Here is a 23,539-nt window from a genome sequence, read left to right on the forward strand (position 1 = left end):
CAGTTTTTATTACTTCATTGACTATTGTTATTAGTTTCGTGTGTGTGTTTTTTAAAGCAAAGCTACATCGGATTATCTGCTGTGTCTACCGATGGGGGTGAACCCCTAATTTTATAGTTGTAAATCAGAACACTTACCGTAGTCTCACTGGGTGGGACTATCAGTTTGAATAGTTTTCAATAAATAACGATATTGTCACTTGAAATTTAATTCTCTACAATTTAAAAATAAGGTACGTTATTGAAAAGTCGGAACTCATTTCGATTAGTTTTGATTTAAAAAAATATTCATAGAGAAAATCAAAGGTTCTGTAGTGCATAGTGACAAACCTTAATAACAACAATAGAAAAGAAAAAAACCTAGACGCTATGATTATCTACTTTGTGTGCTTATAACTGTATAAATTTCAAATTTTTAGTCTTTATTATGCATAACCACCTTCATAGTTTTAGATTCCAAGAACATTTTATAATTTATGTACAGACTGATAGATTATAGCTCTCCAGAAGTGTATAAAAACACTTTCTTTTGTAATTGATGAGAAAGACAAATGAATTAACTTTTAATTTATAAAACGCCGAGCTCAAATATTAACAGCAATTACTTATGTAAATACCATAATGTAAAGTAATTTAAATCCACGTATTCGTTTAGGTACAAGTTATTTTATTTTGAATTTCGTGCAAAGCTACACGAGCGCTATCTGCGCTAGTCATCCCTAATTTAGCAGTGTAAAACTAGAGGAAAGGCAGATAGTCATTACCACCCACCGCCAACTCTTAGGCTACTCTTTTACCAACGAATAGTGGGATTGACTGTAATATTATAACGCCCCCACGGCTGAAAGGGCGAGTATGTTTGGTGCGACGGGGATGCGAACCCGCCACCTTCATATTACGAGTCGCACGCCTTAACATGCTTGGCCATGCCGTGCCATTATGTAACAGAGTCTTCTTAATATTGTATTGTGTCTCCAAAGTGACTCAGCCGTAAGCTTCACAGCATAAAATGCTAAAATTAGTTTCGATACCCTCAGTGGCAGATCACAGATACCTATCATGCAGCTTCGTACTTAATAGGAAACAGATAACAAAATATCTGTGATTATTTATTGGAAAAAAAGAAATGTTCTTTTTCATTTTTAGTCTTGTAATCTAGAACTATTAACATCTTTTTCATTTTGTAAACCAAAATCATCTTAAAATATAACAGTAATTCACATGAAGACAGAGACTGTACAAATTGTTTAGTGAAAGTAAAGTCTAACAGGTTATAGGAGTAAACATGAAACATCTGCCTTTCAGAATTATTTGTATGTCTCTTTTCCTTCAATTGTAGGGATATCTTCAGTAAAGGAGATGTGTTTCTATTGTATTCAAACTTTAAGAAGTAACTGTATTCCTAGTAGATACTGCAAGCAAGTGACACAGTGGCATGTTTATGAACACACAATGCTATAAACCTGGTTTCGATACCCGTGGTGAGCAGAGCACAGATAATCTATTGTGTAGCTTTGTGGACAACTTCAAACAAAGAAATTACGCTATTTCAGAGCGTTACGTTTAATAATGTGTCGTGAATATCAGTGAGCTTATATTCACAACAACGTTGAAGATTTAACATATATTAAATATACGATGTCCAGAAATGACGTCACCAAAACAACAGCTATTAGAGTTGCAATAGATCAACGAAAACATACGCATGGACGGTCGTGGCATGATGACGCTGGGTCAGCAGGCGTTCCAACATGACGAGAACCATACAATAACACGCTTGTTAACGGTTTCAGAACACCCTCTGTTTCCAACTTCCTCTTCAAAACTGAAATCATTGATTTCAAACTAGCTTAAACTACTGATGTCTTCAAACCTTTCTGTTATGTCATTAATAAACGTATTTATAACTTACTAGTATCACGAATGATATGTAAAAAGTCGGGCGTGGATGAGTGACGAGAGTGGAACCGATCAGAGCAGTCCAAGAATTAACAGTTGGTGTCATTGACGAGATGACGGCTCGCTGTGATTGTCCGAAACAAGGAGAAAAGTTTTGTACGTTAGTTCACCGTTTAAAAGACTTGAAAAGAATGATAAATTTACGAGATAGCGTTTCGAATGTAAGCTTTCTTCCAGAGAGTGTGTTTAGTCGATATATTATCTCTAGAGGCTGAGAATCTATTATAAATATGTATGTGTTGAAAGAACTGTACGAATTCTGCGATCAGTTCATTTCATGATTGACAAGCGTTTACATCAAAACGGTGAACTTCGCGTATTTCTTATCTACACGAGTGATTAATCGCTTCACTTAACACGTAACCTTAGAAACGTTAGCTTGCATGTTAATAGATACAGAATTCTACAATATTTTAGACGTTTCATCCATTTTCTGGGATACAATACTCTAGTAAGACAAATATCCGTTCTAGTTGGCTCGACATGGCCAGGTGGTAATCCGAGGGTCGTGGGTTCGAATCCCGGTCGCACCAAACATGCTTGCCCTTTCAGCCGTGGGGGCATTATAATGTGACAGATAGCCTTCATGTAGCCTTGCGCGAAATTCAAAAACAAACAAACAATTCTATATAGTTTAAAATTATCTTCGTTTCTGCTCTGAAGACGCAGTAATCTGTTAATATTGTTTAAATAATTTTGTTCCAGCTAAACAGACGCAGTTATCTGTTAATATTGTTTAAATAGTTTTTCCCAGCTCAACAGACGCACTAATCTGTTAATATTGTTTAAATATTTGTGTTCCAGCTCAACAGATCCAACAATCTGTTAATATTATTTAATTTTTTACAATTCCAGCTTTAGAGGTGAAATTTTCTGCTAGTTTAATTGTAATTTAACTACTGCTGTAGTCCATGTATTTTGTGTTTCAGTTTAGATGTTTTGTTTATTAGGAATAAAAACTCATACTAATTTTCGTGACGTTTTGGGGGAAATTTTACAAGTATCTGGCTAGTTAAGTTTCAGTTGTGAGTTGAACTTGTACGTTTTGATTGAAGGTATAAAAAACTTTCGGTGTCATTAAGTGGACTGGATATCACATTGTTTACGTGGCACAACTTAAGGAAATCCGGTCAGCGCGTGACAGGAACCGTTGAAACATTGACGTCAGCAGTAGGTTTAGTTTCCTAAAAATAAATTAGAATCTAGACTAAACTTTGAGGAGATGAGGCAACACGTGCTCGAATATTTAATATAGATGATGAAGCAATTCAAATAAGAACAAGTAGAAAAAGACACGCTTTGAAAGATGAGAGAGGTAGAATATTAGGAAGAAAAAGACAGAAACTGAAAAAATGTCAAGGATAGAAAAAAAGAGAAAAACAAAAGGCTATCAAGAGGTAACAACGAGAAATTTAAGAGAGTAATTAAAAATAAGAGACGTAAGCTTTAAAGAATCGTTAAGATTAACAACAAATTTAATCGAAAACAGAAATCGATTGATTGTTTGTTTAGAATTTTCGCGCAAAGCTACATGAGGATCTATCTGCACTAGTTGTCCCTAATTTAGCTGTGTAAGACTAGAGGAAAAGCAGTTAGTTATCACCACCCACCGCCAACTCTTGGGCTTCTCTTTTACCAACGAATAGTGGGATTGACTGTGACATTATAACACCCCCACGGCTGAAAGGCAAGCGTGTTTTGTGTGAGGAGGATTCGAACTCGCAACCCTCAGATTACGAGACGAGGGCCCTAACCACGTGGCCATGCTGGGCTTACAGAAATCGATGATACTATTGTAGATGCAAAAGAGAATTATGTTAGCAAATTTGAGGTGGACTAAAAATTAACTTTGAAATATATGAAGAGTGTAATGATAAAAATGATGAACTACAAGTACAGGAAGGTAATAACAATAATGTGAGTGAAGTTGAAAAGAACATCATAGTTTTAAAACTGAATTGATAAACACAAGGATGAAACCAACCACACCTCTTTCCGTATCTGAGTAAGAACTACAGCCTTAAAGACTCATAACTGTACAATATAGAATAGTAGAACCTATCTGGCCTACAGCTGTTACTTCTTTAACTGTGTCACCTATGAAACGAGGGTTTTCCTTGATTACTTCAGTTATAGCACTACTTCATTGAGTTAGAGTATATGTGGATGATTCACGTGAAATGGTGTTGATTGGTACCTGACCAATCACCAAATCCTTAACAGATGAAAATGTGCAAATTAGGCTTAAAAAAAGTAGATGTACATTTGAAAAAAAAAACATTTTTTTAGCTAGCGGTGGAACTTGAATTGATTAAAGTTGCAGACAGACACTTGATGGCACCAGTCTGACATTACGGGACCAGGTAGTATGGAAATACTAACATCCACTGAAGATAGTCTAGAAAGAACTATCATTAGATCAGGTAGTATGGAAATTCGGGTTCTAAATACGTTTTGTATGACTAATAAAAATTGAATCGACTTTTAGGGCAACCAAAATGCATTATTATTCACTTAATTTTGCTTTCCTGAACAAGGATAAACTTTTTAAGACGAACCTAATGACGTAACTACCAATGTATATTCCAGATTCTCTTTGATCTTAAACAAAAAAAAAAGAGTTTGATTGATTTATTTGTCTTTGAATATCTATTGAGCTACGTGGAAAATTCTTTAGTGTATTCTTACATTGAGAAAGTGATCGATGCAATGAAAACTAATATCATCCACTTAGCCTTGACCGCTTTTGGAAAACAAACTTTGTAAATGGTCTAAAGAATAGCTCCTAATGAGCTCTGAATTGAGCGAAACGCGTCGTCGGTAATAATAATGGCGAACGTAATATAGCTGGAATGATATTATTACACATTATCCTAATTCTTGAAAATTCCTAAGTATGAATGTTTAACTTTCTGCAAAGCCACATCGGGCTATTTGCTGAGTCCACCGAGGGATATCGAGCCTTTGGTTTTAGCGTGGTAAATCCGTAGACTTACCGCTGTACCACCGAGGGACGAAAATCCCTAAGGGTGTAGAAGAAAGAACACAATAAAAATATAATAGGCCTAATATAGTGTTTTATTACGAATTACAAGTAGTTGTAATTACACTTCGTCAGCTTGGAAAAGACGCTCACACCATACAAATTGTTGTTGTAATATAAATGCTTTTTGGTTTGTCTTAAGTTAAGCACAACACAAAGGGTTCTCTGTGCTCTGCCAATTACAGGTATCGAAACCCGGATTCTAGCGCTATAAGTTCGCAGTCACACCGCTGTACCACTGTAGGGGCAATTACCTTTTATTTTAGTACAAATGCTGAAATTCATTTATCGTTGTAAAACCAGGGAAAAGTGATGGAATAGCCCTGTTAAAAAAAGATAAATAATTTAGAAAAAAAAACTGATCATATATTAAACTGTTTGTTTGTTTTGTTTTTTGAATTTCGCACAAAACGACTCGAGGGCTATCTGTGCTAGCCGTCCCTAAGTTAGTAGTGTAAGACTAGAGAGAAGGCAGCTAGTCATCATCACCCACCGCCGAATAGTGGGATTGACCGTACATTATAACGCCCCCACGGCTGAAAGGGCGAGTTTGTTTGGCGCGACCCTCAGATTACGAATCGCTTGCATTAACACGCTTGGCCATTCCGGGCCATATTAAACTGTATATGGTGTTTTCCTACGTGCTACGGTGAACTCATTTTTGCGTTTGTCCAAGGTTACCGGTGAGGAGTGAAATTCCCCCAAACCAAGATAGCCCATTTACTAATGGTAAATCGAATGAAGTATTGGGCTTCATAATTAATTATTTTAATTTGTTGAACTTTTATTAATTATGAAAGGTAATTAAAGTGGTAATATGTTCTGCTCGAATGAAATACGTTATATGTGTATTGTAAACATGTTTACGTGTTGACATTTAACACTGTTGTGTTACATTTCTGACTTTAATTGATAATTATAGTTATAAAATGGCGAATATGGTTTGTTTTAATGATTTTAAGTTACTTTATAATTCAAAAACATGTTCAATTATATATGTTCATATCAATACAAAACAATCAAAGAACAAGTACTTTACAAGTACGGTTATTACACCATGGCAAAAAACAACAAAAGAACGACGTAAGTTAATGCAGTTTCCATTAAATAACCTGGATGTACTGTTAGAGTTGTAAAGATGAATTTGAAACTCAGGAACTGACTTGTACTAAAATATCTTTAACTGTGTAATTCTGACAGCTTAAAGCTAACGTTAATTCATTTTGTTAACAGATCTCTACTGTGGCGCCATCTGGGATGGATTTTACTGCTGGCCACCTGCCCCTCCTGGACAAATAGTTTCTAAGACTTGTGACTCGATATTTGCAAGTTATCAACTTCTCGTTTATTCTGATTCTGCCGATCAAGGTAAGGCACAAGTTATGAAATATCTAAACAACACCTGAATTATCTTATGTTAATTAAAACTGAGGTACTTAACAATTAAGATGACCCAACGTATCAGATTTAATACGTGCAAGTTGTGTAGAGTTTGATAAAACACCAGTTTCTGTAATGGCGCTGAAAGACGCCTAGTTTTCTGTTGACACCATGACCCCTAAGATAATTTCTTTGTCACAAATAGTTTCAACACAGCATTGAAATATCCGTGAATTGTAAAGCACAAGGAAAATAAAAAACTTAATAATGCAGAATAATTGATAACACATGGATGAAACTTGGCCCTCTAATGGACCAATATGAACTTATTAGAGCGATGGTCCGAAGTTCCGTTATTGTATCGATTAAGAATATGCTGATGCCATATCCCTAGTCGTTACAATAAGTATTGGTGAGAAAATATAATGCGATTCTTACCGAAAAAAAAAAATTGTACTTGGGATCAACAACTATCATGTTAACATTCAAAACTTATCTGCTTAATTTATTATTTCCAATTTACTTTTGATAAACAAATTATTTGTAGCATGACAAAATATACCCTTTGTTCAAAATACATTGAGATAGACCTTTGCCATCCTTGTTTTCTTTATTCATGTATATATATATATACATACGTGATCACTGGTATACAAACGCACGTTCAAGATATCAGAAACAAATCTAAATTTTATCCAATGTTATAGAACACGCTTACCGAATTTGCCGAGACGATGGAACTTGGTTGTGGGGAAACTGGACAAATTATACCGAATGCCTAGGACTACTATCTTCCGTAAGTTTTTAATAACGAAAACACGTTTTGCAATGGGAATTTCTAGCCTAAACACCAGAGTTAGCTTTTAGATTTTTGAAATACTATGCATATAGTTTGAACTTAGTAAAGTTTAATTTTTGCATTCTTGAGTAAACATAATATTAGATGTTTTTTGTTGGGTTTTTTTCTTTGGAAGAGGATAAATGTTGTTGATTGTTTGTTTTGGAATTTCGCGCAAAGCTACACGAGGGCTATCTGCGATAGCCGTCCCTAATTTAGCAGTGTAAGACAAGAAGAAAGGCAGCTAGTCATCACCACCCACTACCAACTATTGGGCTACTCTTTAACCAACGAATAGTGGGATTGACTGTCACGTTATAACGCCCCTACGGCTGAAAAGGAGAGCATGCTTATTGCGAAGAGGATTCGAACCCACGACTCTAAAACCACGAGTCGAAAGCCTTAACCCACCTGACCAAATGTTGTTGAATAGCGTACAATATTTATACACATTGATATGATTATGGAAATCAAATATAAACTGATTTTTCCTTTAACTTTTGTTTTGTGTGTGTGTTTTTTCTAATAGCAAAGACACATCGGGCTATCTACTGAGCCCACCGAGCGGAATCGAACTTCTGATTTTAGCGTTGTAAATCAGTAGACATACCGCTGTACTAGCGGGGGCCTTGTGTTGTGTTCTATTGCTCTGAAAACAATTTATGTAAATATGTTAAAATTGATTATTCTTCCTTCAGTTTGTGACATTTTGGCTAATGACAGTTTTTCTACAAAATGCTTTTAAACAAGGGTTGAACGTATATTTTTTTTTTAAATCCTAAAATTCCTATATATACTGAGCGGCATTAAAAACGCAACAAGTAATAAAATGAGTTGTTTCATACAAGTTGAGCAATAACGATGCAAACATGACTGAGTTTTAATCATGAGTATTGTCTGAAAACAATTCAGTAGTTCAGATCATTTTAGTCAGCGTGATCACATGTCAGTATTTGAATCGATCAAAACTTACCCATCCCTTGCTGTTGTACATAATGTGAGAGTATGGAAAAACTTTTGTATAAAGTACACACCGTTTCTTCAGCCTATAAAATGCCAGGTTTTAAAAGTTTAATTTTACCACAAAGAAAGATGCCACGGTTGACGCAAGAAAGCAGAGATCGGGCGGTCGGGATGCTAATGACAGGAATGACATCAGCCAGGGTCGCGGCACACTTTGGGGTGCACCATCATACACGACAATGCACGTCTGCACACGGCAAGGACGTGTACAAATTGTTTGAATGAGAACAATGTGAATGTTCTGGACTGGTCTCCATATTCGTCCGATATGAATCCCATTGAGCATCTCCAGGACATTCTGGATCAGTGCATCCGTCATCGGGATCCTGCCCCCAGATTTCTCGCTAAACTACGTGCAGAACTTGTGGCTGAGTGGGACATCATACCCCAGTGGCAGACTGACAATCTGGTGACATCTATGACACGCAGGATCCAGGCTCTTCTGGCGGCGAATGGAGGACATACCCGTTATTAGTGTTCTGGATGTTTAAATCCTGATGAAACTGTTTGTGTTCAGTTTCTAATCAAATCTGAACATTGTGAAGATTTCATGATATGTACATTCAAAACTTATGTTTAACCTAGCGCATTAAAATTGTTGAACTGTACGATGTTGTTGTGTTTTTAATGCCTCTCTGTATAATTCAGCTTAATGAGTACAGTACTGTTAACAGTAATAAAATACATTTAGAAAAACTTTCGCCTCATTTTTCCTCTTTCAATGATAAAGTTTTTAATTGACCAATGAACAACATTGTCATTAGATAAAAGATGTTCAAAGATTAGCACATGCACGATAAACAATGCAGTGACAAAGTTGAGACAGACCATTTTGTAGTTGTTTGTCTACTGCAGGGAATCAGATCTGGTATCTTAGCGTTGTAAGATAGTGAATGCACTTCTCACCAACCGATGGATACGATTTTAGGAGAATTTTCTCCAAAGTCCTATTTTAATTTCAAACAGCACAAAGAAGTAAAAGGAGCAACAATGAGAGATACTTTTCTCCTACAAATAATTTGTAACAAAAAACTTTCGTTGTTTTCTGTCCTAGTTAAGGTTTTAAAAATATTTAGGTCACACTAAATCGACGAGCAAGTACTTAACTTAGAAAGTCTAACATAATGTAGGTATTAGATATTCACATCTTGTAATATACTGATACAAATAACGTTTCAACTAATACAGAAAAATAAAATTGAAACACATTTATTTAGTTTACTGGACATTAGTAGTAGCCAAGGTATTAAAGAATGTATTCGGCACATATTTTTTTTTTAACCAATATTGAACAATAAAACTGAAACACAGTTAGTTTACTGAAGACTAGTAGTAACCAATGTATTCAATAATGTTTTCAACTGACATCGTTTTTTAACCAATATTGAACAATAAAACTAAAACACAGTTAGTTTACTGAAGACTAGTAGTAACCAATGTATTCAATAATGTTTTCAGCTGACATCGTTTTTCAACCAACATTGAACAATAAAACTAAAACACACTTAGTTTACCAGAAATTAATAGTAACCAAAGTATTCAATAATTTTTTCAGCGAATATTGTTTTTCAACTGATACTAAACAATAAAATTGAAACACATTTAGTATACCAGAAATTAGCAGTAACCAAGGTATTCGAAAATGTTTTCAGCGCAAATTGTTTTTCAACCAATATCGAACAATAAAACTGAAACACTGCTTACTGGAGATTAGTAATAACGAATGTATTTAAGAATGTTTTCAGCGCATATTATTTTTCAACTAATATTGAGCAATACTGGTTAAAACACACTTAGTTTAGTGGAGATTAGTAGTAACTAAGATATTCAGCATATATTGTTCTTTAACCAGCATTGAAGAATAAAACTGAAACACATTTACTCTACTAGAGATTAGTAGTAACTAAGGTACTCAATAATGTATTCAGTGCATATTGTTCTTTAACCAGCATTGAAGAATAAAACTGAAACACACTTAGTATACTAGAGATTAGTAGTAACCAAAGTATTCAAGAATGTTTTCAGCGCATATTACCATGTGTCACTTGTATCTATACTGGTTAAGGAACTCGAGTCGTAATCCGAGGGTCGAGGGTGCAAATCCCCGTCACTCCAAACATGCTCGCGTTTTCAGCTGTGGGGGCGTTATTATGTGACGGTCAATATCACTATCAGTTGTAAAAAAGTAGCCCAAGAGTTGGCGGTGGGTGGTGATGACTAGCTGCTTTCCCTCTAGTCTTACATTAGTAAATTATGGACTGCTATCGCAGATAGTCCTTGGTTGCTTTGCGCGAAATTCAAACCAAATTCTTTACTCCAAGAAGAAAAAAAAATCTTGAATATAATCACACTATTCCTGAACTACTTTGTAATGGTTTTTAAACGAACTAACAGTTTATATTCTTTCATTGGAAATGATATGATGACGGCGGTTGTAAAGTATAAGTCTTGAAAACTTTTATCTTTATAACTTGGGAAATTAGCTTTCTCGTTCGCCATATCTTCATTTTTGGATATCGAAAAAATTAATCCACAGCTATAACCATTAATACAATTATTAAATAATTACACTCTTGTTCAAAAAGGTTGTTACATGTGGTAGTTTGAACTTGTTATCCCTTATTTGTCATTTTTCCTATGTTTTAATGTGTGCAATGTCTTTCCCTTGGTAATTATTGGTGAGTATGTTTATAATGTGAAAATCCATGTAATATTTCATAATTATGTCTTTTTTATAGACATTTCTGTAGAACGTAAGATCTGTACCACCAGAAATGGACTTTGTTTTCTCTACTTTTAAGTCAAAACAAATAAGACCGCCATTTTGTGAAAATATTTAGTATCAATCTGAAACATTCAGTAAACGTGCAACATTTACATTCACATCAAAATATTTAACTAAATAATGTGTGAAGTTCCCACGTTCTGCAATAATGTCCGCTGGACGGCGTGGAATACTTTCAACTAACGTTACGGGTCTTTGATTTGGAATTCTGTTCCACTCTTCAGTCACTGCTTGACGTAACTGCTGTAGGGGGATCCTTCCTATTTCTGACTGCACGGCCAAGTTCATCCCAGAGATGCTCTAACGGGTTGGAAACTGGGCTTACAGGTGGTTGCTCAAGAAACAATACACCAAGTTGTTGCAAGAACTCTTTCACACTGAAAGCATTATGAGCTGGTGCATTGTCCTGCTTCTGCAGCAGGAAATTGTCCTGGAAAATACCCTGTGCAAATGGCAGTAAGTGGCGATCTAGAATATCCTGACACACAGCACCAGTGACGTTTTGATCCAGAATGGCCAACTGGCTGACAGCTGCTGAACAAAATGTATCCCAGATGTGCACTGAACCTTTGCCTCCTACGACGTTGGGTTGAACATTTTCATCATTCAGCTGTTCTTTTGAATGTCTGCGCACTCGTATCCGTCCATCAGTGGAGTAAAGCAGAAAACTGGATTCGTCAGCAAAAACTGCATGATTCCAGTGTGCGATCGTCAGATTATGGTATCGCTGAGCCCACTGCAGCCTGTTGTTGTGATGTCCAGCTGTCAGTTTAGGTTTCTTGACCATCAGTCTTGCTCTATATCCAGCTTGCACCAACCGTCGATTAACCGTCTGGCGTGAAATCCGAATCAGTTATTGTGCACGTTACTCAGAACCAATCGACCTGGAGAACATTGTACGGTTTCGACGAGCAATGGCGAGGATATGGTGATCATCGCGTGCTATAGTGGCACGTGGATGGCCCGTAGGTCTGCCGGGACTCACACTTCCGGTTGCAGCTCTACTTTTGAAAATTCTGTTGACTGTCTGCCTCGATACACCAAGTTGTCTAGCAATATCGCAATTGTTTCAACCCAGCGTTGTCGTAAGCAACCATCTGATTTCTCAAACCCACGTTAGTAGGACCTGACATAATGTATAAAATATTTACACTGTTGAAAACACGTCGCCAACAGGTATGGTACAAAATTAACACTAAAATCCCTGGCTTTTCTACCTCACCCTAGACACTGTGTTTGGGACAAGTCTCAAAACACGCCCATGTTCGAGGGATAAAACCAACTCAAAATGAACTCAGATAATGCAGAGTAGTAGAGAAATGAAATATAAAAGTTTAAGAGCAACACACAAAGTGAATTTAGTTTTAAAATGATATAAATGACCAAAAATCACATTTTTCGAACATGTAACAACCTTTTTGAGCAAGAGTGTAGTGGTGAGTTAACTCTAATCTGAGTGTAGTGGTGAGTTAACTCTAATCTAATTCTCATGTGTTGCGATGTAAATAACATTTATTAAGATTACATTTCACAAACTTAATCCAGTTAAATCCATAACAACTGTTGTCAGGAGATATGCTAATACAAATAGCGTCGTAACTATTAAAATGTCTGTCATATCCCAAATGGAATAAAGAACTTTGGTATTATCCGTAAGGCCTCGTCGTTATTGAGTGTAGCAGATACAACGTGATTTATATATCATACACTCTTCATTACTTTAACTCAAAAATTCCTTTTAACAACTGAATGGAAACGTGTAGTGAACTTTTGTTTGCACAAAATTATATTTACTTCTTCTTGAACAGGGAACCACGAAGAACCCGACAGCTGTGGGACACATACTTTTTATTGGTTCTATTATATCCCTGTTGGTCCTGATGGTGACATTGTTTATTTTCAGCTACTTCAAGTAAGTTTTACTATACCTTCTGTAAAATGCATTGACTAAGAATTCAAAAGTCTTAGAGTAACAGTTACAAACAAATAGACTCGTGTTTAATAGGTTTGAGCTGAAAACGTAAAATTATTACTTTAAACAGTCAAGTAAAAATAAAGTCAAAAGGAAAGACTGTGCTAAAAAGAGTAAATTCAAAATGACATATGACATTTAAATAAACAAATACGAGTCCTAACAAAAACAAAACCAAGTTAAATTAAAGTCAATACATAAATTAAAAGAATAGTCAGGGTGCAAGCTATAATGTGAGACTGGTGAACGGAAATTAAGACTGATATATGATGTATCCCCTTTGCAATGGAGGTCCTATCTCTGCAATCGCCTCCAAACCTCAGGGCAAATTTTATACTTCACGTTATAACCTGTATAACCTTTATGCATCGTCTTGAATTTTATTTTTGTTTGGGCTTGATTCTGTTCAGTTATTTGCACCGTATTGCTCTTAATCAATGCCCCCTCCCGGTCGCAGAGATCAGCAGTCATTCGGGATGACGAGAAAGTCATTTGAAATAAAAATATATTCTCAAGAATAGGTAGTTTTGTTCATTGAACATACAAATAAATGGTCAAAGTGTGGGTAATCCCGTGTCACTAGTTCCAGCCAACATTTTTATGGCACAGATTGAATCACAAGAGGTCAATTCAGTCTTACACCCACCACTATACTGGTACAGATATGTTGATGATACAATTGCTGGATTCACATCTACAAAACACACACTTTTTCAACCACATTAAATCTATACACCCCAACACTATGTTCACCTGTCAACACGAAAACTAACCAAATAACATTTCTTAACCTCAAGATTACAAGAATCGATACACAATTCAAAACAGAAATCCACAGAAAAGTCATCCAAAGTGGATTATACATTCCATGGAACTCAGCACATGAAACATAACAAAAACTCAACATATTAAAAAACCAAATGAGCACAGCCACAAAATTATGTTCACCTGATAAAATTAACAAAGAAATCAACAAAATAAAACAACACTTCATCAACATCAAGAAATTTCTTCCAAACACCGTTGAAAAAAATTACACACCCACTCACCTAGATCAACAACACAAACAACAACAAACAAACAATAAGTACCAAGATACAACAAACTGCAAACACTTACTCTGCTGAATACCATATATACCCGATTTCGTGAAAAATAACCAACATTTGAAAAAAAAACAATACAACATTCCAGTAAACAACAAATTTATTCAGAAACAAGGTACAACACTAAAATCCATACTAGGTAAAAACTATACTGACAAACACGACACCAACATTATTTATAAAATACAACGAAACAACTGTCACGGTTTCAGTATTTGAGAAACAAGTAGGAATATGGAAACCAAATTCAAAGAAGAACAACAACAACAAATTGTCACACATGTTTGAACACTGCAAATCAAACAAACACAACATAACCTCAGAAAACACCAACATATTAAGCAGGAAAACAAATGTAATCAAACGCAAAATCAATGAAACCTTACTCATACAACAACTAAAACCAAAATTGAAATAATATAAAGGAACACCTTTTTATACTTATACTAATTAATAACTTAACATGTAACTACAACGCCATCTATAATCCCATACACATTTATACTCTCGTCCCTAAGACATGTGTCTGACAACGGTCAGTTACAAATTCTCTTTGTTAACCTGAAGATGATCTAAGAAGATGGAAATTTTATTCTAATTAAAGTTTGAACACCCATATCTGCCATCTTGAGAATATAGATCAGCAGTCAACAATAGTAACTGACAAATGTCGCATTGGCCACGACCTTCCCGCCTTCTTTTACCATAACAGCAAACTTCAAAGACACTTTGAGGGTACCGATCAAAAGAGATTGGTTAATCGGTACATGGAAGAAACGCTTCACCGAATTTTTTGACACTTATAAACTACGATTAACATATTTACTGCAACAGTAATAACTCATATTTGTAGCAAAGTTAAGAATAAACAGATTACATTTGCTTACATTTATTATTGATGTATTTCTTTGTAATAGAGGTATTATTATATGACCCAGTTAGTTTACAACGCCCCCGAAAGGGACACTACTGTAAGTCGTGTGTGTGTGTGTGTGTGTGTGTATATATATATATATAGAGAGCAAAGCTAGCCAAGAACTAGAAAAAAATCCAACTAATGCCATGATTATTCGGACTTTTATTATTATCGTCTCTATATGTATTATTATTATTTTTACAAAAGTAATAGAAATAAAAAATAGAGAGCCTTCCAAAACATCCTAGAACTGGTTCTCCTGATAGTGCTTAAAGTGTCCATATCCGGAATAATACATTCGGCGGTTCGAATCCTGGTTATTCCTTTAAAAAAAAAACAGCTTTCTGGCTGTGACGCATAAAAAAAAAGACATATAACACCTGAATCGCCAGTGGCACAGCAGATGTCAGCGGACTTACTGCTGGGTAGGCAAAGCGCAGATTACCCATTGTGTAGCTTTGTGCTTAACTTCAAACAAACAAATATAACACATGACAACGGCCAGATAACTTAGTGGTCGAAATGTTGTGAAAAAAATATTTCCCGAAATTATTCCAGTAGTAATGCACCTAGTTAACAATAAATGCCGCCAGCTCCTGAGGTCCCTCACTGGTATAGTGGTAAGTCTATACATTTAAAACGCTAAAAATTAGGGATTCGATTCTCCTCGGTGGACTCAACAGATAGCCCGATGTGGCTTTGCTATAATAAAACAAGCACACAAAACAAGCAAAGCCACATCATCTTCCAGTATATCTGATCCAACACTAGAATTAGACACACAAATTTCTAGCCCGTTACCAAACTTCTGTGTTAAAAATTTTCTTTTCTGGTTTCAGTGACCTCCGATTAATTCCTGAGAAACGAAACGTATAATTATGCGTTAGATGTTCTGAACCATATTACATTTCTGTTACAATCAAATCTCACCCACGTTAGGTAGTCATTTGTTCACGATACATCTGACTTTTACTGAGTTATAAAAAACTTCTTTGAATGAATATATTACTCTTTGTTTTATCATTTGTTAATCAGTGAAAAGTAATCAATAACTCCGTAGTTTACATTTTTGGCGCCATTTTTTACGATTGTCAACGCCCTCTTTTTTTAATTTTTGGTTTTATAAATTCAACAATTATCTCAGTGTGATATCTGTACTCGTTTCGTATTTTTCCGATTTCTCCAATTTGTGTTTTCCACATATGCTAATGCTCGTTTGCTCTGCACTTTCGGAATGGGATAAGATGCACATATATTTGTATATCAGTGTAATTTACCGCTTTGTCTAAATCAAGAAAATTCATTGCTCACCCGCCCAAGTTTGAATAAAATTGGAGGGCCTCAGCTGGGAATTTAAGACCAAAATGATATACTGAAATTAGAGCTTTGTTTCTTATGTGTTTCAAGCTTTAGTTACACGTTAAAAACTCAACTATCTCCTGGTATAATAACAAATGTTCCTTTTGGAAAACGCGTTGGTTGCTTTTCTATGTGTGTTTTTATAGAAATGAACATTTATTTTATATTGTACATATCGAACTTACCATTTCTTATGAAAAATATTCAAAGTATAGGTTGTTGATTGATAATTTATTTCTTTTCCCATACTTCCAAGTATATTTTACTGTTATAATAAAAGTGTTTATGTACGAGTTTGAATGATTTTGTTATTTACTCATGTTTCTATATTGTTTTTAGTTTTATTTGAATTTTCGCTCCTAGCTACACGAGAGCTATCTACACTTGCTGTCCCTAATTTAGCAATGTAAGACTAGAGGGATAGCAGATAGTTAGTCATCACCATCAAATCTTGGATTAAGCTTTTACCAATGAATAGTAGGATCAATCATGACATTATAAAGACCCGTGACTGAAAGAGCGAACATGTTTGGTGGGACGAGGATTCAAACGCGCGACTCTCGGATTACGAGTCGAGCGCCCTAACTACCTGTCTATACGAGGCGATTACTTTTAGTAATTAAGTAACACGAGTGTTCGATAGGCATTAATTATTATATTAATAATGATTATATTGTCATAATTATGTAATTATTATGCACGTCTGTGTTATCACCCATCACCCAGAGCTGACTGGTTTAGTTATCGTAATGTTTTGTATGATAACTGAATACTATCCGATGGTGTACATGGGCGAGAGTGTGTTAAGATTTTTGCTTAAAATGTGATAAGAAAATCTTAAAATAGACTTTTGGCTTTGCATTTAAAGACATGAGTACTTAGACAGGTGTATGAATTAATTGCTATCTTACATTGGCCCGGCATAGCCAGGTGGATGAAGGCGTTCAACTCGTAATCCGAGGGTCGCGGTTTCGCATCCCCGTCGCACCAAACATACTCGCCCTTTCAGCTGTGGGGGCGTTATGATGTGAGTCAATCCCACTATTCGTTGGTAAAAGTGTAGCCCAAGAGTTGACGGTGAGTGGTGACGACTAGATGCCTTCCCTCTTACACTGCTAAATTACGGACGGCTAAAGCAGATAGCCCTCGTTTAGCTTTGCGCGAAATTCAAAAACAAACAAAACAAGCTACCTTACACAGAGGCAGGTATGTAATTAGTACTTAATGTGTCATTAAGAACTTAATGACAAAAGAAAGGAGGTAAGAGAACATTGTTCTCATGCAGTTCTTGCTTCCTCAAAGGACACTTTCAGCTAGTATTTCAAACAGGACTAGCCTAAGGTCATTAGTCTTAAATTTTCTTTAAGAAAATGCATTTTTTATTTCCAAAATTTTATTTTCATCATAATAATTAAGCTAAATAAGTCCTTGAAAAAGTAGTTTGTTAGATATGTCAAACTCAAAGCCACGTGCTCTGCCCAAAAGGGGTATCGAAACATAATCGCTTTTTATCACTACAACTTCTCAGAGTCACCACTGAGTCGTTGAGGGAGGAACTGATATGGGGCTTTTATAAGTCAGAATAAAGATCGGGTCTTCCATGTTTTCTTCAGCACTCATGTACAGTATAGGCTACTCAGCTATCTTAGCTTTAGTTATCGGAAAACATATTTCGGACTTTTCTGTTGTACCTGTTAAAGAAAACTGTTGTTTCTGTTTTGAAGTTAAGCACAAAGCTACAATATAGGCTATCTGTGCTCTGCCCACCATAGGTATTGAAACCCGGATTCAAGCGTTGTGAGTCTGCAGACATACCGCTATGCGATTGTAGGGACATTAAAGAAAACTCTAGAACGTAATTAGAAACTATGGTTGGATTTCTCTCCACCACATGACAAGAATGTCAAACACAAAAAAATTGGCACTAAGTGACTATCAATAATATAACGCCATGATAATTGAAGCTGAAAGTAAAGTTTGTTTGTTTTTGAATTTCGCGCAAAGCAACAAGAGGGCTCTCTGCGCTAACTATCCCTAATTTAGCAGTGTAAAACTAGAGGAAAGGCAGTTAGACATCACCACCTACCGCCAACTCTTAGGATACTCTTTTACAAACAAATCGTGAAATTCCGTTACAACGCTCCCACGGCTGTAAGGGTGAGCATATTTAGTGTGATGGGGATTCGAACCCGTGACCCTCAGATTATGAGTCGATCGTCATTTGTTAAAGAAGTTAATGGAAGGAAAGAGAACTTGTTTTGATTTATTTTATTTAAATTAATACAGAAATTTGAAGATTAAGGCAAATTGGTTAACGTTTTGAATACTAGATGACACTACTAGATGAGCAAATGGCGATTGTCTGGAATAATTATAACAAAAAGTGTGTTTTATAACAGAGCTGCATCCAATTACTTGCTGTGTCTACCGACTAGAACTAAATCCCTAATTTTAACGTTGTAAATCCGAAGGCTTATCGTTGTCCCACTAGGGGACTAACACAAAGTAATACAATAACTTCTCTGTAATAAAGTGTGAAAATAAACATTACTGAGTGAAAAAAAAAAATGATCAAAACAAATACGTTATCAACGTATCCATTCTATCAACGAATAACACAAGACATGAGAGATGTGCTATTCTAATGTAATGCACAAGATGTAGGTTATTCTTTGAGCAACAGTTTCTCAATGTATTTTCCTCTACACAAGTATTTGAAGAAAGATAACATTTTTTCATGCTTTCAATGCCATAGTTATCGTTATAATTTTAAGTGAAAAACTATACACAAACTGTGACAAAGAATTAAATATTTATAAGTTATTAGAAAGGCTTAGCTTTGAAGTTTTTTTCTTGGTAAATAAATGTAATCAAACAAAACAGATACTTTGTAACCAATGTAAGAAAGGAACGTAAAACAAAACTAATCTATTTTTCCCCCCTTTTTACGCAGTTTGTTTCTCATGCATAACATATGCGTGTTGATAACTGTTTTTCAGACTTAAGAACGCTAAATGTTTTACTTTATCCTGAACATTTTTACCTATACAATAGGTCAACAAAATTTGATTAACTAGATTTTCCTACTTTTCATTCTAGCGTCAATATAAAGTTTACCAGAAAATTTAGAAATTTTCTGCACTTAAATCGTTGCCCAGAAATTAATTAATAAATAAAAAAACTGGAATTAGTGTTCTTTTTATTAGTGGTAAGAAGGTGAAGAGAAAAGTTCAGTATGCAAAGTTAGATTGTCAAAGATATTAAATCTGTTTCAACATGATTGTTAAAAAAAATAACCCTGTTCGCCATTATTGGCCGCTAAAGGACGCAACTTTAACAATAAGCGAACGCTGGAGTGATCCCTTGCAACGCGAGCACCTAGTTACCATGTTCATCAGATCGTTACTTTATTACTCGCAAATTTTATGATATATGCTACCTTTAGTGCAAGGTGCATGAAGCAATAAATTCAATAAGCATCTTCTTATGGAAGAAAGTTATCTACTTCGTTGAAAATAAATATTTATTGTTGAAAGCATGTCACCTCAACGACGCATGAGAAAAATAATTGAATGCTGACAAAAGAATTCTTGTCCCATTCATCCAGTCACTCTCAGATTTCATTTTGCATGGCTGAACTCTGAACGAAAGCGTCATTCGACTTCTATCATGCTTCCGTCACTTTCTCATACACTGTCACCCTTTCACAATCTTAAGCAATGTTTTTAATACTACGAGTAATATCCCAATCTGTATATTACTTTCTTATATGCCCCCCAGTGGCTCAGCGGTATGTCTGTGGACTTACAACGCTAAAAACCTGGTTTCGATACCCGTGGTGGGCAAAGCACAGATAGCCCATTGTGTAGCTTTGTGCTTAATTCAAAACAACAACAACCACTTTCTTGTACTTCCTCCTAATGGTTTCTTTAGATAAACAATGACGTAAGTAGCTGTGGTAAATAAAATTTGTCCCTGAATCCACACATCACATTTTGTTTTGTGTAATTTAGTGATGATAATTATGTTCTGTGTAATTTAGTGATCATTCTTATGTTCTGTGTAATTTAGTGATGATTCGTATGTTCTGTGTAATTTAGTGATGATTCTTCTTGACTTACGAACTAAATTTAATGTAAATTCAATTTTACAGCACATGAATAAAATAATAGAATGTGAATTATGCCAAGTTGTGTGTTACATATATGTATATAACCACAAAGCATTCAGGTTTGAAATTGTTGTAGTATCTCATATAATATCTTAGTTTACTTATAGATGGCAGCACTATCGATAGTTTAGCCGACATCCTGTTACTTGGCTACAGTAAAAGAAAAATGACTCTTGGTTGAAACTACACTAATATGTCTAGTGTTTATTTCTATTGCATAGTGAATAATTAGATGAAATAGAGAGAGAGACAGATAAATAAGTATAATAAAGTTAGAATACTAATACAGACATGGCCAGCTAGTTAAGGAACTCGATTCATAATCTAAGAGTCGCGGGCTCGAATCTGCGTCACACCAAACACATTCAGTTGTGAGGGGTGCTGTAAGGTGACGGTCAATCCCACTGTTCGTTGATAAAAGAATAGCTCAAGAGTTAGCGGTGGGTGGTGATGACTGTTTGCCTTGGATCTGGTCTTACACTGCTAAATTAGGGACGGCTAACGCATATAGCTCTCGTTTAGCTTTTCGCGAAATTCAAAACAAACCAAACTCATCTTATTAAAAAGATCTCTATCTTATCACATAGACCTCACTGACTATCGATTTCCTAGTGTCAGAATTTAAATCAGAAGTTTCTGCCCCCCGCTAGTACAGCGGTAAGTCTACGGATTTACAACGCTAAACTTAGGAGTTCAATTCCCTTCGGTGGGCTCGAAAAAAAACACACAAGTTTCTGATAGCATTAACAACAATGTAGTCAGTTAATATTTCATTCATAACGTGAATCGCTATGAAAGACACAAAATTTGTGATTTACAAATGATTTTTATTTTATTTCTGACGAAAGTAACTTGCTGTGCAGCTAATTAAAATAAATTAAATATTATGTTATCTTATAGACAAACGTACTGGTTTTACTACAAACACTATTAACGATCAAGTTATGCTCAAGCACAGAAACTACGCTGATATCTTTTGTGTAAAGTTCCAACTGAAACTAAGGTTATATTATTTCGACAAATCTTATATTGTTATAGCTTTTAACCCCTCTGCTCTCCAGTTGAGAGTAGTGTATCTGCGGACTTATGTTACTAGAAACTGGGTTACAATACCTATAGTAGGCAAAGCACAGCTAGCCCCTTGTGTAGCTTTGGGCTTAATAATAAACAGATTATTGCTTTTTTCTTTTCCCAAGCTGTAGATTCTGCACATTTTACTAGCATATCATAAAAACAATTTTAGCCTACGTATTAATTTCCACAACTCAAATTTAACATTCGCAGGATTTCTTCCAACGTTTGGCTCCCATGTATCAAAATCAAATAAATTAACTACAGATGTCTTCTGAGATATCATCTACCTTGATCATTCATTGCAACAACTAGTAAACATAACTCTGGTCACAAAATTTTTCTGTAATTTTCCTTGTTCTTCATTTTATCTTGTTCTATCATCTGCTCTATAAATGTCCTTGTTCTTCACTTTATAATGTTCTATCATCTGCTCTATAATTGCCTTAGTTCTTTATTATATCATGTTCTGTCATCTGCTCTATAATTACCTTAGTTCTTTTTTATATCATGTTCTATCATCTGCTCTATAATTGCCTTAGTTCTTTATTATATCATGTTCTGTCATCTGCTCTATAATTGCCTTAGTTTTTCACTATATCATGTTCTACCCTATTCTAACTCTAGAGGCTTTCCATTCTTCCATTCTCTAGCAGTTGAAAAGTTCACAATTTATTTATTTTCATTTGTAAAATAATTGTTTATTTGTACAACATGAGTAAAGTCTTTAATTCAAATGGTTGAACTGGTGCTAATATCATGTTATTTCTTAGTTTTATCCCAGAACTTGTTTGTTCACTGGTACAGGCGCTATATTAGACATGCCCTCTACTCTTCCTTAATCAAGCTGTCTATCGCTACATATGATGTTATTTCTTAGTTTTATCCCAGAACTTGTTTATTTACTGGTACAGGCGCTGTATTAGACATGCGCTCTACTCTTCCTTAATCAAGCTGTCTATCACTACATATGATGTTATTTCTTAGTTTTATCCCAGAACTTGTTTGTTCACTGGTACAGGCGCTATATTAGACATGCCCTCTACTCTTCCTTAATCAAGCTGTCTATCGCTACATATGATGTTATTTCCAAGTTTTTACCACCTGAAGTTAACCACTTAGTATCCATTCTTGATAAATTACAACTGCTGTCATCCAACTTTTGTTTGACACATTTTCTATTCTTGGTGTTCACCTTGCAGAGAATTAAAACTTTGTCAGTCATTTAGAGAAATGTTAGTGGAATCATTGAGCAGCAACTTGATGCCAGTTTTATCTCAGGATGTTTTTTTCTCTTGAAAGGCTTTATCATAAAGTAGATTTGACCAGCTTCTATCTTCCTGTCTCTATGGTAGTGGATAACAACTCGCTCCTACACGTACTCAGAATTTAATTTTTTTATCAGTTTTTCAAATCCAATTAACTAAACTTTGATAACTTGCATGTCATTAATTTCTTGGTTACAATGCATATCAGTCCGCTCTAGCTTGGATTGATGGCAGTCTTTTGGACTCTCTGTGGTCTGTGGGACTATTTTGCTAATATGATAAGTCGCTATGTAATTAGAAATGTCTGCATGATATTAGGTTCCTCTTTCTTCTAGAGTACACTGTTGGTATACATCTTTGATGGAGATACCTACTTCGCCTGAGATGAGAGTTACTTTAGCCTTGTTACTTCCATCTTCTACTAAACTGTAAAGACTTCATATAGTCTCTAACATCCTGGGTTACTGTTGATAATGGATGGATTAGGTTACTCTCGTATGATGTCTTCATTATATCATCATTTTCAACCGGAACGCAGGTTTTAGTTATGGCATTCAGCTCACCAATTTATTTTATTTCCAATGTATCATGTTTTGAAATAATGAAAACAAAACGTCTGAATAGTTTAATAAAAGAAAAGAGTAGAACA

At 35.3% G+C, this 23,539-nt stretch overlaps 1 protein-coding gene across 2 annotated transcripts in view; it reads left to right on the forward strand.

Annotated features, from left to right (window-relative positions):
* Nucleotides 1-23,539, forward strand: part of LOC143252560 (corticotropin-releasing factor receptor 1-like) — a 56,800-nt gene that overhangs the window by 17,795 nt on the left and 15,466 nt on the right. For both annotated transcript variants that reach the window (XM_076504894.1, XM_076504895.1), the window contains exons 3-5: nt 6,235-6,369; nt 7,089-7,177; nt 12,836-12,939. In XM_076504894.1, the coding sequence (XP_076361009.1) occupies nt 6,235-6,369; nt 7,089-7,177; nt 12,836-12,939 (328 nt within the window). The remainder of the gene's footprint in view (nt 1-6,234; nt 6,370-7,088; nt 7,178-12,835; nt 12,940-23,539) is intronic.

The sequence above is a fragment of the Tachypleus tridentatus genome, chromosome 6 (genome assembly GCF_004210375.1).
Source record: "Tachypleus tridentatus isolate NWPU-2018 chromosome 6, ASM421037v1, whole genome shotgun sequence".
Lineage (NCBI taxonomy): Eukaryota > Metazoa > Arthropoda > Merostomata > Xiphosura > Limulidae > Tachypleus > Tachypleus tridentatus.